Source organism: Macrobrachium rosenbergii, chromosome 21 (assembly GCF_040412425.1).
Source record: "Macrobrachium rosenbergii isolate ZJJX-2024 chromosome 21, ASM4041242v1, whole genome shotgun sequence".
NCBI classification, from domain to species: Eukaryota; Metazoa; Arthropoda; class Malacostraca; order Decapoda; family Palaemonidae; genus Macrobrachium; species Macrobrachium rosenbergii.
Genome location: NC_089761.1, coordinates 21,882,651 through 21,898,549, shown reverse-complemented (window position 1 = coordinate 21,898,549; position 15,899 = coordinate 21,882,651). Strand labels below are relative to the sequence as shown.

Sequence of the window (15,899 nt, the reverse complement as noted above, 5' to 3'; positions counted from 1 at the left end):
CTGATAATGGATCCAGCAAGGCTGGATGAAGGTGATGGCATAGAGGCCACTCTCAGGAAAAAATGCAAAAAATACCATGTGAACTGTCGCTTGTTGTTTAACAACACTAAACTGGACCGTGCAAGCGACAATCAATGACCAGACCAGCAACACTGAGACTAGTCGTGCAAAACTGCGCCGAACCAGTCATGACAATGAAGTTTGCATTTTCTGTGAGAAAGTGGCACCTGCATCTGATCTCAGACAGGCTAGTACTAAGGCCTTGACTTGAAATTGCGTGAATGTGCAGATACTTAGTGATGGCAAGCTCCTTGCTAAGTTGACTGGTGGGGATGTCATTGCACAGGAGTTTAAAGTATCACCATGCCTGTCTTTGTGCCTCTACAACAGAAAAGGTCCTACCTGAGGAGCCTTGAGAAAGACCAAGGTAGCACTGAGTCAGAATCAGATGTGTATCCACTAGTTCTGTCAGAACTGATGACATACATTGTTGAAAACACATGATCCAGTCACATTTCGGCTGGCAGATATTTGCCACCTCTACCAACAACGTCTGGAACAATTAGGTGTAGAGTCACCAAGTGTAAATTCCACGAGACTCAAAGACAAACTTCTGGCAGAAATTCCAGAACTTGAGGCTCATAAATCTGGCAGAGATGTATTACTTGCATTTCAAAAGGATGTGGGAAAAACATTTGCTCAATCATCTGATCTTTCAGAGGCAGTTATCATTGCTAAAGCAGCAAATATTCTCAGAAAGTCTATACTTGATCATCAGTCACGGTTTGATGGGCATTTTCTGAGGCTTGTGTACGAAATTCTGTGCCTCCTCTCCCTGCTCCAGTTTGTAGGATGGTTGAGCATGGGGCTGACATCAAGTCACAGTTACGATTTGGAGCATCAAAGTCAGACCAGGCCATTGCACAGCTCATGCAGTTCAACTGCTACTCCCCGATACAAAGAGGAGCAACAACTCATAGACACTCCAAAGACAGAGAAACACCATTCCCAGTCTGCATGGGACTCTCAGTCTATGCAAAACCAGGAAGAGAAACCTGGTTGAAATGCTACATCAGTATGGCCTCAGTATCTCTTATGACAGAGTACTGGAGGTCTCTGCACAGTTAGGAGATGCCACAGTTAGCAAATGTGGAGGAGGGTGTGGTCTGTCCCCAGTACTGCGAAAAGGGTTGTTCACCACTGCAGTGATGGACAACATCAACCACAACCCATCTGCAACCACTGCCACTACCTCCTTCCATGGAACTAGCATCTCCATATTTCAGCACCCCACCAAGGAGAACACTGGACAGGAAAAGACAGCAACTAAAGTTTGCACCTGAGAAAGTGAGGTCGGTGCCTGAATTGCCGGACACATTCTCCACAAACATCTCACCAGCTTCCTTTCAAACAAAGAACCCTGTGCCACCAAACACTGCAATACCAAAGCCACCCACAGATATCTTGGGGCCACAGCCACTGAGTATCAGTGGCTAGACAAGGTCATAGTCACCCAGGAAATAGATGATGCAGTGAATCTGACGGGTCAGCTCATCACGCTTCAATGAAGAGAAGGCCCAGAATTTGAAGTAACCATAACTTCATTGCTTCCCTCCTGCGTGATCAGGCTCATTCTGTTGCTACTTATCAAACACGTGATGCAGAAAAAGTGCAGGATGTCACTGATTTTCTGAACCTCTGGCCAGATACCCATAATCACAGCCGATCAGCCAATCTATGCCGTAGCAGCAGGTGCAGTGGCAGGCCTGATCAGTATGGCGAAGACAAGTATCTGCAAATGTTTGGTGGTTCGCACATTGAGATGGGCAGCAATGACATCTCTGGTACTTTCTTCATGGCAGGGTTGACAGGGGAGCCTGGTGAGGCAGGAGTTGCTTCATCTGAAACTGCAGAAACCTTCCTGTTAGCTGCAAGTGTAACCAGGACACGCGCAGATGCACCAGGTTACAGCCTCTAGTTTGTACAAACTCCTGAGGACAGCATACACTGACTACTGTGCTGGAGAAAAGCAAACAACAATGAGCAGGCATTAGAGTTTGAGGAGTGGTGTGACCTTCGAAGACAGCAGAGTCCACAGTTCCACTTCTGGCACATGGTGTTGTCTGCGGAACTTGTGATATTCCTACTGATCAGGTCCTTCCGTGAGGCCAATTTGTCCCCACGTTGTACTGCATGAGCTGGATACCCTACTTCTTTCCAACAATAATACAAACTATGCTCGTTAGCTGCCTATTCACCTCAGGGACATGCTTACCTAGAGAGTTCACACCCAGAGTTGCACAAGGAGTTCATGGCTGGCAACTTTGTTGTGCACAAGACCAGTCGCCAGTTCTCAGCAATACTCTTGTGACCAAGCTCATGAGCAGACCAATGCCTTATAAAGTGCATGGCGGAGCCATTGGGCTGACTGGAAGATCCGTCAGCACTCCAGAAGATGGATGGTGCTGGCCCAGAGATCATCCGCTTGGTGTCTGCATACGAAACAGAGGTTCACAGTAAGGAGTCTAATGAGCAGACAACACACCATGAACAAACACCTCATGCGTAGAAGACATTCTGGAGAGTCAGCAAGCTGTCAGCTTTGCAACACTTGGGAAGTCCTTTTCAGGAAGAGAGCCAGATCTGTATTCCATTGACAACAAAGACATTGCCCACCCCAGCCTGTAGCAGAACTTCTACAGACACACCTTGACAGAGGCTAGCAATAAATTTCAGAAGTTTTCAGACTTTGGCAAACAATGCAGTGTCTCCTCTTTCATGAGCCGATAAAGAAGAACAGAACTGACTTTCTTCAGGCAAGAAGCTGCTCCTGTAGAACAGTCAAAGCAGAAACTTCTGAAGGAGGATTGCCAGCTTTTCTCAAAGCTATTTATATCCTGTCAGGAGCTGTGAATGTGGATCTGCAGGAATTCTTCCAGCACGAGAATCAAACATTCCCAGCTTCCTTAGTGAGAGGTAGGTAGGCTGTACACATGTCAGAAGTCCAGCTGACCTTTGGTCCTGGAGAGTCATGTTACACTAGAAGACAAAGAACCAAAGACTGATGTCCTCATTGTAGATGGATCAGCTTGGTCCATGCCTGTCACCAAAGAAAGGAAAGACCTTGAGGGCTATGCACTTTATGACTTCTTGCCTGTGATACAATCCTATAGCAGCAAGTACACATCATCACATCTTGTATTTGATGATAAATACATCCAGCCTCAAAGCTGAGACCAGGCTCCAACGTCAAGGAGGAAGGCGCAGACAGACAAGAACACAATTCCATCCAACTGGCGCAATTTCCAAGACACGATGCCAACAAGACAGAGTTGTTCCAGTTCCTGGCAGACAAGTTGCCCAGATGTCTGCCACAAATGTTGTCATTGCACGAAAGGGTCTGCTGTCCTCAGCACTCATGAGGCTAGCTCTTCAGGGACTGGAAAAGTGCTCACACGAGGAAGCTGATTACCCGCATCTTTCTCCATGCCAAATATGCCACAGAACATGGAGCCAAGACCATCACGGTTAAAGCAAATGACACAGATGTTTTGTCAAGCAGCCAGTGCTTTCTCCACCTCCACAATCTAGGGCTAGAGAAGCTATGGGGTAGCATTTGGCCAAGGCCAGAGCCTGCGCTGGATTGCAGTGCATGACCTGTGCAACTCTCTGGGCCAGGAGAAGGTGAATGGCATGCCTTCTTCCATGCGTTCACAGGTTGTGATACAGTGTCAGCCTTCCGAGCAGTGGGCAGACCGCCTGGCAGACATGGAACATCTTTCCAGAGGCCTCACTGTGTTCTCCAAACTGAGTCACTACCTCCTCTCAGAGTGGGAAGAGGACCTGAAGGTCCTGGAGAGGTTTGTCATACTTATGTATGAGATCCAGCACTGCTGGCACTGTGGATGAGGCTAGACTTGATATGTTTGCCAGAAAACAAAGGCATATGGAGGCCATTCCACCAACCAGGAGCTCTCCCTCCAACACACCGCGTGCTGCGACTCAGGCTGGTTGTGTGGGGGCAGGCCACCCAGTGTCAGCCACAGCCAGAGAACCCTGCTGAGTGGGGATGGCAAAAGTCTGGTGTGAAGCATGGCAAGTCCCTGACAACCAACTTTGCCCTTAGCTAAGAGTTGCCAACAGCTTACCAAAATGTGGATGCAAAGCAGGCTGTCGGGAAAGGTGCAAGTGCTACAAGTTGGTCTTCCTGCACAGCTCTGTGCACTTGCAAATGTGAAGTCTAGATAAATATTGCCTCTCTTCAGTAGATAATCTAGCTTGAGCATCCAACGCGTCATGCTATGCCTACCTTCTTATCTCTCGAATTTTTCAAAGGTGTAGGTTGAGAGACCTATACATAGATTGGTGGGTGCTTAGTCCATTTCTCTTTCTTTCTTTTATGGTTACAGTCTTAGACACAATGTTGTATGTGACCATACCATTACTATTTCAGTTGAAAATAGCATATTAGTTAAACTGTCTGGATCACATGAATATACCCATTAAATAAAAACAGGCTGGTCTTCATGATCGCTAGCAGCTGTGGATAGAAACTTTTATGGCAAACCATTTGTACCCATCTTGGTTACAATTCATTTATAAGGGTTTTCAATAAATGTGGTATGGAACATTTTATAACCAAAAGTCGAGGTTTAAAAAAACTGGCATATTCCATCCAATAGATGCTCCAAACCAGTGAATCTAACATAGATGGTGGCCATTTTGAAAAATAGCCGCCATCTTGGATTTTCAGGTGGCCAGCGCCCTTTTTCTAAGAGAGCGTAGTCTTAGGAATGTTTTGTGCCAAATTTCATGCTTATTTCACTATCTGAACGATTTTTACAGCAATCTGCTGCACTAAGAAAAGGAAAACTGTAGTTAGGCAAACGATGGTTTTTTGCTATACTTATACAGGATATGAAGGCAGTTTGCTATTCATACGTTATCGTCTTGATTGCTACCATTTTTACTATTATTACGGGAAACCCCTCTGTAGATTGCTTAAGTTCATTTTACAAATAAGCGTCGTTGTTGCAAGAAGTTATTCAAAACGGTAAGGGACATTCCTCCTTCGCAACCGATTCACAGCTTAGACTTTTTGGGTTTATCCTCGTAAGACTTTCGGAGCTGCCTCCGGAGCACCTTGCCAATGTGGTTCCTCGGGATGGAATAGACGACCTCGACTCCTCCGGCCAGTTGCTTGTAGGGCATCACTTGGGCTGGGTGAAGAAATAGGACTCTTCAAATAATCGCTACCGCGAATCATATAGAAGATAAACATTTTGTAATATGAAATAACAAAAAATACAACGAGGCAAGACTGGAAATTGTCTACACTGCTAACAACAACAACAACAACAAAAAAAAGTGGATGTATAAACTCTCAATTCGTCAGTACCTGCAACGTTCTCAATAATAGCCTTCTTATCTAAGACAACGTCAGTCGTTGGCACAACCCAGGCCCTTGGGACTTCGCCTAAGCGGTCGTCGGGTATCCCCGCCACAGCTACATCTCTCACGCCTTCCATTTTCTTGATGATGTTCTCGAGCTCTGCCGGAGCGACCTGGAACGGCAGAAATTACCAGTCTGAGCTTCCCATTCTTAGCTTTCGTGTCTGAGTTCTCTTCGCTGTTAAATACATTAGCAACAATTATACATAGCCATAAGGTAAGAGCTTTGTTCATTTTCATATTATTGTGTTATGGAAACAAGTATGGTGTGGAAGAACTAACTCTACTTTGGAATATGTACTTTAACCGTGATGATTAAATTTTGGGAGAAATCACTTCAAAGCTGATAGTTTGCATTGCAACAAATCGTCAAATCCGAACCGAATTTTCCCCGAATGTTAATCATATCAGGACAGTTATAAGTACAGTGACACCTCAACGTAAGTAACGAAATCCGCTAAGTAAAGAAATCTGCTAAGTAACGAAGACTGGCCATGACCTACATGATCGGGTACCATGGGGCCAACTCACATAGCTTAGCCTTATAGTGTAGTGTATTTCCATAAACAGCACTTTACAGCCTATCCTAACCAGTATTTTATAATTATCATTCAATTTTAAATACAGAATTACGTATCACTCGAATTCACAGAGATATCTGCAAAATCATTTGCTTTTAAATACGTATAGGTGTCCATAACTGTACCTGCTTATGCTTGTAAGATATGTGTGTATAGTAGAATACTGGATACAAATCCTATACAATATATAAAAAGAACATTGTGACTTTTTAAGAATAACCCCAGATCCTTTATTAAAGAGAGAAAGAGATCATACAAAAGGCAAGCAAACGCATTTAAGTGCATAGCTCATCCTAACGCGATGTTTACTGTGCGAGTATCTTGTACACACGCAAACACTGAAAAATGTTGAACACTACAATACTCTATTGCATTAAGGACAGCAAGTGCTGTACTGCGCTAACTACCTCAGTCAATAAAAATAATGTGGGAGAGAGAGGTCTACGTACCAAAACAAGCTCACATAGGCAGAAAAAAATTACTGTACATACAGTACAACAATACTTTTGCATCACTGTTGTAGTGATTGCATGCAGTTGCACTTTATTTAACCAGTTATGTCAGCATTTCTAGCCACGTAACTGTGAGAAGAACAGAGTGATGCTCTCACTTAAAAAATTATGCATAAATATATCATTGTACTATAAGTTCATTAAATTATGTCATCATATTGTACATTTTAGTAAGACATTTTACAAGATAAATAACCGCACATGCTTTCTTTCAAATGCAAATAGAAAAAGGTCGTGTTGATAACAGAACACAGTTTCATCACTGGGCAGACAGCTGGCCGAATGAAGCATACAAACAGTCGGGCATGCTGGGTCAGTTACCTTGGAAACAAAGGACCCACGGTCACAGGCTCAAACAGGAAATCTTAAGTCGTGTGTGTGTGCTTGCGTTTGTTGACCTTCCACCCTCACAGGGACAAAGAGGAAAGTTTTGTCGTGCGTGTGCGTGTTCTTTCATTGTCCACCGACATACGCATACCCACTTTCGTTCGTTCACTGTCCATCTTCAGAAGCTCAAACAGGAAAGTCTTTGGTCGTGTGTCCGATACCCCTAGCGTACTTAGTGGATTAGCCACTCGTGACAAGAAGCCGTCTGCTCGGGCACACACAGTCCACCATCCCATAACCCTATCATACTTACTGGAGTTTCCACTGAGTTAAAATCATTTTATTTTATTTAGCATACTCCAGCGAGTCCACTAAGTAAGGAAATCTATTAAGTTGAGGTCCGTTAAGTCGAGGTGCCACTGTATATCGTTCTAATGCCACGAGAGCCAGTTCAGCCATTCTTAAAATACACTCCCAGCATATCCGCAGACACATGATTTAAAACATAGCATTCCAAACTAATTTGCAAAAGTGATGGGCCTTAGTATTAGCCTATCAAAGAATTATATATTGTTACACTGCAATTATGTTTAAAGAGAATTTGTTGAGTAAAGTGCAGCCCCGTAATCCTTACATTTTAATAGGTACCTTACTTCAAAATTTCTTTAAAAAAAATAAAATCAGAGGACTCTACACTGCAGATGATATCTCACCTGATATCCTTTGACCTTGATAAGGTCCTTGATCCTCCCCGTGATGTAAAAGCTGTCCTCTTCATCGAAGTACATAAGGTCACCCGTGTGGAGCCACCCTTCAGGGTCGATGGTCGCGGCTGTGGCCTTGGGATTATTGGCGTAACCTAACATGACTGAAGGTCCTCTTAAACATAACTCTCCTTCCTGTCCTTCTCCCAACATTTCCCCAGTTTCAAGATCAATAACCTTGAAAAAAAAACAATTCCATTCATCTCATAATTGCTAAAGAAACACTATATGCTTTGGAATACCAGTTGATTCTAGCCTTGAAGAACAAAGAGTTTGTCATGTTAGGCACAACATATTTTCACCTTTGCTTGGAAAAACGGCGCAAACTTTCCGATGCAGCCTTCTCTGCTATACGTCTCACTGGAGGTACCACATCCTATGCCACTACTTTCACTCATTCCCCAGCCTTGTATAGGCATGCGTCCACTCTGCAGGTGAAAGATGGATCAGATTCTGGATTAATATATACCAAAACTGGGCCGTGTTCATGTGCGAAAGTTAATATATACTGGAAGATAAGATAGCACTGAAGACAAATGGGTAACTCCAATAGTGTTTTTAAATATACTTCAAAAATTGTGGATCAGTAGTAGGTGCATATTTGATTTCTAAGTATAAATCATAGATAGTACAATTTACATAGGTAAAGTGACAATTAAACAAAATAAATTCATAACAGACTGGAACTGAATAGTGGTAGCCCTCTACCTCTCACCTTTTTAGCTATGTTTTTCAGCGTACTTGCTGATACAGGTTCGGAACCTGTCAGGAACGTGATGAGCGATGAAAGATCGTAGTTCTTCATGATGGGAGAGGTTTCTAGAAAGCGCAAGATGTATGGGACGACGGGGGAGAAGGTTACCTGTGGAATTATTGTTCTTGAGGAATCATATTTCTTCATCTATGATGCATAAGAATTACATTTTGCAATTACTGTGAGATAAATCGTGAAATATTCAAAATTTGCTAAAGTTGGATTGGAAAAACTAATTAAAAGGAAACTGGAAAATGCAGAGGAAAATGCAGAGGAAAGAAAAAATTTATCAAGTGACAAATTTATGGATTTATAGATACATAGAAGTGGTGATGAAAAGATGGTTTAGAGTATTTTAGATATGAATCAACTTCAATATCTTCCTGCAACTGGAGTTTAAACAGAAACGGTAATTCAGGATCTACTGACACTACACACACACACACACACACACATACATATATATATATATATATATATATATATATATATATATATATATATATATATATATATATACATATATACATATACACGTATATATATACAGGCAGTCCCTGGGTTATAACACTTGGCTTACGATGTTCCGAGCTTACGATGCTCTTCAGATATGTTCATCAAAAATTATTTCCTGGTTTACAATGCATGCTCCGGGGTTAACTCCAATACCATGGAAGAAATATGGCTCCAAAACGGCAGAATAGTGAAAATTTGGATGTTTATTTGATGAAAAACTCAATAAAAATGCAGGTTATGTCCTTTTCAAGACATCCACAGGATTAAAAGTAAGGTTTTCTTACGATTTTCAACGATTTTCAGCTTACAATGTGGTGTTGGAACGGAACCCATTGTAAACTGGTGACTGCCTGTATAATGTTTAATGGTGTATTTAGCAAATCCATAATGTATACAAGCTCTAAGAAAACTTCCACATATCACACATGGCATCACCTAATAAGTAGATTAGGTTGCTGTATCTCTTATTTGATTTCAGTTTTAAGTCGTTTTGTTGCACTCGTCAACAGCACTCTAACCTGACCTTGTGGTTTTCGATGGCTTGGAAATATTCCTTGGGAGTAAACTTTGGGAGAATGACCGCTTTCCCTCCATTGAATAACGTGTTCATCACATAGTTAAAACCCATTATGTGATACATGGGGATGGTTATTAACACTGATTTATAGAGGTTGACGCTGTGCGTTGGAGAGAGACTTGCCAAAAACCTGGGATGAAGAGAATCCAAAGCTGAAAAAAACTAGGTCTGACTGATTGATCTGTCCATGTCTCAGAATATATGCACAGTATTAAACTGAAATTTTTATAGAATTCTTGGGAGGAAATAGCTAGTACGTTTGCTTCCATTCAGGTATAATCAGTCATTCTGAATGCTAACTACAATAAAGCCCATTAGAACACTCACGCCTTTTTAATCATTGTTTACTCTTGTTTGCTCAACCTTGCTAAAGGCAACTTGTATGAGCAAGAGCATGCGCTGGTAATCTAATGACTACAACTGAGGCATGAATTTACTTACACCCTTAGAATGTGAGTGGTTATCAAGTTGCGGTGAGAAAGCATGACACATTTAGGAAGACCTGTGGTGCCAGATGAGAGGGGCATCAGTGCAACAGTTGTGGCAGCGTCAAAGTTATTGTTCTGAAATGACAGTTCTCACTGACCATGGCCAAGGCAAATGTCTAAATGTGAGCAGTCTGCACATGTGCAGAGCAACTTCAGCTACTGCAGGAAGTCACAAGCATGTATTTCAAGTGTAATGTAGCAACATAGTTTTTCACCCACCAAATGTCAGATGATAATTCAAAATATGTGCATATGAGTTCACATCTAATCTATATCTTTGGCTTATGTTTGTCTGAAAAAAAATTGTTTCTTAAAATTCTTGTATAAATAAAGATTCTTACATCAGAAGGATTGTGATATCTCAAAATGGTTTGCATATTTTGCAAATAAAAAAATAACTGTTAAAACAACTTGAGAAGTTTATACTATAGCACTGCTGTGACAATGTGTATTATTTTTTTTAAAAATTGGAATAGTTATCTAAGTTGCCTAACCTTATTTTGAAGCTCAGGTGCCATGGACGAAATGAGGTCACTGACAGAGGGTCTTGGTATGGTAGTTTTATCCATTACCCAGAGCTGCTGAAGAGTGTTGGGTGACAGTTCCTTGAAAGCTTCCTCCACCTTCTGTGCCACCTTCTCGTCCTGCGCTATGACCCAGCGAGACTCACTTATGCTGATGATGTGCTTCAGCTCCTCTGCAAAGGTAAGCATTGTAACATATATGTGTCTGTACTTTTGTCCTCATTTCTAATTGCAGATACAGTAAAGACAAATCATATTATGTATAAGGGTCCAGATGGTCTATTATACTGATTAATAACAACGGCCCCCGTTTCAACACAGAATCTTCGATCAGATATAAGTTGAATAGCGACAAAGATTAATAGAAAAAAATTGAATTGGACACTCAAGATGGTGGCAAAAGTTATAACTTTATCAATAATAGTTTTGGCACTTACACCTGCTCTGACCTCATGATAGGGATGGGTTTGCTGTGTTTGATTTTTTCCAGTGAAAAGTGAGAAGCTTAAATGCTTGTGAAAGATCCGAACTCGACTGTTACAAAACGTTTATAGGAAGCAAAGCAGAAGCTACTATGTGTTACAGTGACCTGTCAACGACCAGACAGAGGCACATTGTAAAACAACATTCACCGATGCTCACCTTTAGTCGAAGCTGGATTGACAAGAACACAAGTGGCCTCAGTGAGGATAATGGATAACAGGGCCACGGGCATGTCGATGTGATTCCTGCATCCTAAAAGGACGTTGTCCCCTGGACGTACTCCAGCAGCAGTCAATCCGTTTCTTATCTTGGGTATGTTGTGTCGGACATCACCGTAAGTGTAGGTCTTACCTGTTTGTCCATCTACCTGCCGAGAAGCAAGCCTTCGTAAACTAGGAAAGTAACAGACTAATAAGCAAAGATTAATATAAATGTTATCCACCTTAGCACAGCTATCAACGAAGGAGCATTGGTTTTTATTAAAATAACTATGAATCTTTGTGTCCATTTCCTTTATATACATAGGGCATTGTTATGCAGTGGACAGTTATTTATGTTGAATCCCAAAATTTGGCGAGTTGGGTCTACAGAAAGTGTTCGTTGAAAATGTAAGTTGATGGGCAGTACCATATCATGGCATTGGTGGCAGTTTATATCGCTTGCATCATTGCATCTTGAACTAGTTATCCTACGAATGTGACTGTCCATTCTGGAATGCTAAGGCAAATGGGGTGGTGAGCCCAGTACCCTTAACTATATAGTCCAACCTAGAAAAGAAAGGCATGAAAAGGAATTTTGTCAGACCCAAAGTGAACGAGAGTGAGGTTTAACCTTTTAAAAAGCAATAGCTCTACCTGTCTCCCTTGGAATCTTCTGAAAAGACTCGGCAACTTATCCCAACCTATAATTTAGTAAAAAAAAAAAAAACACCAAGGCAGCAAAGCTTATCCATACTAACCAGGGCAGCGTCATTTTCCCCATGTTTGGACATCGCGGTCAACATAAAGGAGGCGCAGTTGGCGTTCGGGATTTCCGGAAAGGGAACCTCGCCTTTCCATTTGACGATTCGGCCATTTTTTCCTTTAGCCGCCATGTTGTCCGTTGTGACCTCTTCTCGTGGCTCTGGAAATGTCTAAAGAAGAAGAAAATGCACGAGTTCAAAACGTTCAATTGAGAGTGGAAAAGACATATATGAATGTCTGCGTCTGTACTTTTGATCTTTTTCGAAATGCAGATATAGTGAAGACAAGATACACTTTTAAGGTCCAAATGATTATTTACATTAATAATAATGATAGACCCCGTTTCAGTACAGAATGTTAGAACAGTTACCGATTAAATGGAGACAAAGATTAATAGAAAACATGAATTTGAACATTCAAGATGGCGATAAACGTTATAAATTTAGAAGTTATAACTTTACTAACATAGTTGTGACACGTACAGTATACCGGTTTCGACGCAACGATAGGAATGGAGTTTGCTAAATTTAATTAATAGTAATTACAATAATACAACAATATAGCAATAAGAATAACAATTACGGTAATAATCCATGCGCTTTCTCTCTCAAAACACACCGTGATATCTTATTTTCCATTAATTTCCAGTAATTACAAACGGCGTGAGAGTATAATAATAATAATGATAATAATAATAACAACTTTCAGCTTAGAGCCATTTCCAGTTTAAGGTCTAATTTACAATTTAAAAAAAGCGTTCGGGTAATTATAGAGGGTAGGGACTCGACCACTTTTTAATTGTGTGCTTCTCTTTGTGATGAATAACACTGTCGTCAATGACAAGCACTGTCATGTATATATATATATATATATATATATATATATATATATATATATATATATATATATATATATATATATATATATATATATATATACTGTATGTATATGATATATATATATGTGTATATATACTGTATATATATATATATATATATATATATATATATATATATATATATATATATATATATATATATATATACTGTATGTATATGATATATATATGTGTATATATACTGTATATATATATATTATATATATACAACCAAGAATAATGTTAGATAAAATAATGATAATAGCAGAATCCTAATTTTAAAGATTGACAACAAGTTGATTTAGCGAACATAAATTTTTCTGTGTTACGAATTCCACCAATCGTCTTTTGATTGTTGCATTTCATTTTATCTGTATTGTATTTTTCGCGGCATCTAACCTTGGGCATCTTCCCATTGTCTTTGGCTATGGATTCGTGCTGGGAATCCAATTGGAGGTCGTGTTGTCGAGTGAAGTTGAAGAAGATCTAAGAACAGATGGTTGTGTTGATGATGCCAAAGTCCATATGGCATCAACCTTGGATGATACCAAGATCTTGGATGATACGGTGTTACATTCAGTTTCAGTTAGACATATTTTAAATCTTTCTGTAATACTAATACATTTTCGTCTAACAAAAATACCGTTTTGAAATCTTGATTCTTTAAATCAGCCGTATGGAGTTTTTGGTATTAAGTCTTTTTCTTTTCTGTGGGAATGGCTGGTGCTCAAGACTTGAGGTTCAGTCTTCTACCTTTTTTGTTAAATTATCGGGTAACTCGTTGAATAATGCTCTGAATGTTAAATTGCTTATCATCAGATAACGGTGATCCGTAAGCATTATTCGGAACTAGAAATCAGTTCACATACGTGCCACTGCGTTCAGCTGTCTGAATCAAGGTCTCAGTTATATGCTACGTAAATAATGAATGGATAAATGGATAAATAAATCCGGCATTTAGGCCCATGAACGTCAGTTGAGCACCCCTCTTCAGACACAAATTTATAACAAGCATAAAGTTTGTAGTTGAACATAAATTTTAAACATCCCTCAAGTGATATGAGAAAGATAATATTTTATTCTTCGCTGGTAGCTCTGTTTGGTTGTTTTCTTGCCCATCACTGGCCCTAGGAGAAAGATGGTACCGAATAGGCAATAATTCTTGGCTTTCCTGTCATTGCTCTCCACTTGCGGCTAAGCCGGTAGCCCGGATATCACAAGTCAATTCAAAATAACTGTTTTATGCCGTCTTTTAGAAGATGTAACAGGGAGTATCAGTTCGTATCGTATCATAGACTGTAGACTCTGATCAGCACACAACGAACTTCAACCCCGCACAGTTTCCAGTGTGTGTTATTTATCTCAGGCGTAAGGTCACTGTGATGTTGACAAACCATACATTTACACAAACTAAAGTACAGGTTAAGGCTTGGTCCTCTTCTTCAATATACTTAGAAAAGATACAAGTTCCGGTTCTGTGGAACCAGTACCCTTTAGTAACGGTGAACTGGTAATTGCCTATACTCAACTAGAAGGTACCTGGATGCTCGTCACTCACTCGCTCCACACAACGTACTCTCTAGACCTTGATTCCATAAACACTGTTGCAGGTAGAATGGTGAGTGCAGTGATTACACACTTACTCAGCCTATTGTGATAGGCACGGATTGTAAGATAATCGCAGATGACCCTGTCGTCCACTATTGCACAAGCTTTCCTTGGTATTTTACTTTCTGACCCTTGACTCACTTATGATTTTGGTAATTTTCTAGCAATTTTGTTTTACCCACGGGCTGGAGTTTTCTGTTTTGCTTGTTGATTATTAATGATCATTTGCACAGCCTCCTGGAAAAAACAGTGCGTTTGGGCTTTGGTGGATACCAGAAGTCGAAAATCCACTTAGATTAAAACTATGAGAAGGGATGCTGGAAATGAGTAGAGAGTTGTGGAAGATAAAGTACAGGATAGCAACGATTGGCAGAATTTCATAGAGGCGTTTGAGGCAATTATGATGATGATATTAATACTATGGGACGTCTGTTAATTCCTGCTGTATTGTCATTTAGCTGCAGTTTCATTTTAACTACCTTGTATTTTCTTGCAGACGTCGGTATAACATACAGTATCTCATACACAATTAAGTCTTCTTTAATTAGGCGATTGATTTTGAGTTTCTGTGTCACCCCTAATGCTGTTCAATACAGAAAAAAGGTTCTAGATTGCTGCTAACTCGGTAGCAGACATCCATGCGGCTCCATAAGAACGGGTGATATGTGCTCCTGCCTCTTCGGAGGTTGTGCCAGTTGTCTCAGGCAGTCCTGTCTCTTCGGAGGCCATGCCAGATATGCCTGGCACTCCCAGCTCTCTGGAGACCTCATCAGTTACACGTGGTGTGTTGGTCTCTCTGGAGCCTGCACCAGCTGTAGCTGACACTCCTACCTCTTTGGAGGCTGCTTAAGCTTTATCTGGTGTTTCTGTCTTTCTGGAGCCTGCACCAACTCCGGCCGGTGCTCCTGACACTTCGTAGGTTGCACCAGTTGTGTGTGTGACACTTCCACCTCTCCTCAGGCAGCGCCAGCTTTGTCTGGTGTTCCTGAGCCCGATATTTCTATGACAAAGATGCCGGCAGATGTTCCCAACGCCCGTAATACTGGGGAGGCTGTGCCTTGTGCGGTAGATTCCTCCTGTGCGTTCTGTGTGTAGTGGAACTTTGAATTAGTAATTTTTTGTAGGTTTTCATCCTTTGGAACTTCAGGAGGGAGTCAAATACTGCTTTAATTGTATCATCTTGAACACTGGTTCAGGATTTCACTTTTGTAATAATTTCTCTCTCTCTCTCTCTCTCTCTCTCTCTCTCTCTCTCTCTCTCTCTCTCTCTCTCTCTCTCTTTCGTTCGAGTGTTTTTTCATTCGAGATTCAGTGTCGTCTTTCCTTTCTTTTTGTTTTCACGCACATTCCAACGTGTAATGTGGTTTCATTTACTTCATTCCCTAACGTGAAGAACTCATGCAAATATTGGGGTTTTATTTATTTACTGATTTGATGACACAAGTGCAAACGTAGGTTCACCGACATCCAACTTG

The 15,899-nt window shown here is 40.8% G+C and overlaps 1 protein-coding gene across 3 annotated transcripts; it reads right to left on the bottom strand.

The window, feature by feature from the left end:
- Nucleotides 1-4,864: 4,864 nt before the first annotated feature.
- LOC136849797 (uncharacterized) lies at nt 4,865-14,435 on the bottom strand. Of its 3 annotated transcripts, none has more exons than XM_067123223.1 (11): nt 14,356-14,435; nt 11,936-12,099; nt 11,137-11,344; nt 10,465-10,667; nt 9,924-10,045; nt 9,429-9,612; nt 8,351-8,497; nt 7,938-8,063; nt 7,585-7,812; nt 5,399-5,564; nt 4,865-5,219 (listed from the first exon to the last, which is right to left on the bottom strand). In XM_067123223.1, the coding sequence occupies exons 2-11, from the start codon at nt 12,068-12,070 to the stop codon at nt 5,083-5,085; spliced, it is 1,656 nt and encodes a 551-aa protein (XP_066979324.1). In that variant the 5' UTR covers nt 12,071-12,099; nt 14,356-14,435; the 3' UTR covers nt 4,865-5,082. The 3 variants fall into 3 exon arrangements, with proteins under 3 accessions (XP_066979324.1, XP_066979323.1, XP_066979322.1); XM_067123222.1 differs by having other exon boundaries at nt 11,936-12,109; nt 14,356-14,434; XM_067123221.1 differs by lacking the exon at nt 14,356-14,435 and adding an exon at nt 13,216-14,334 and having other exon boundaries at nt 11,936-12,109.
- Nucleotides 14,436-15,899: the final 1,464 nt, after the last annotated feature.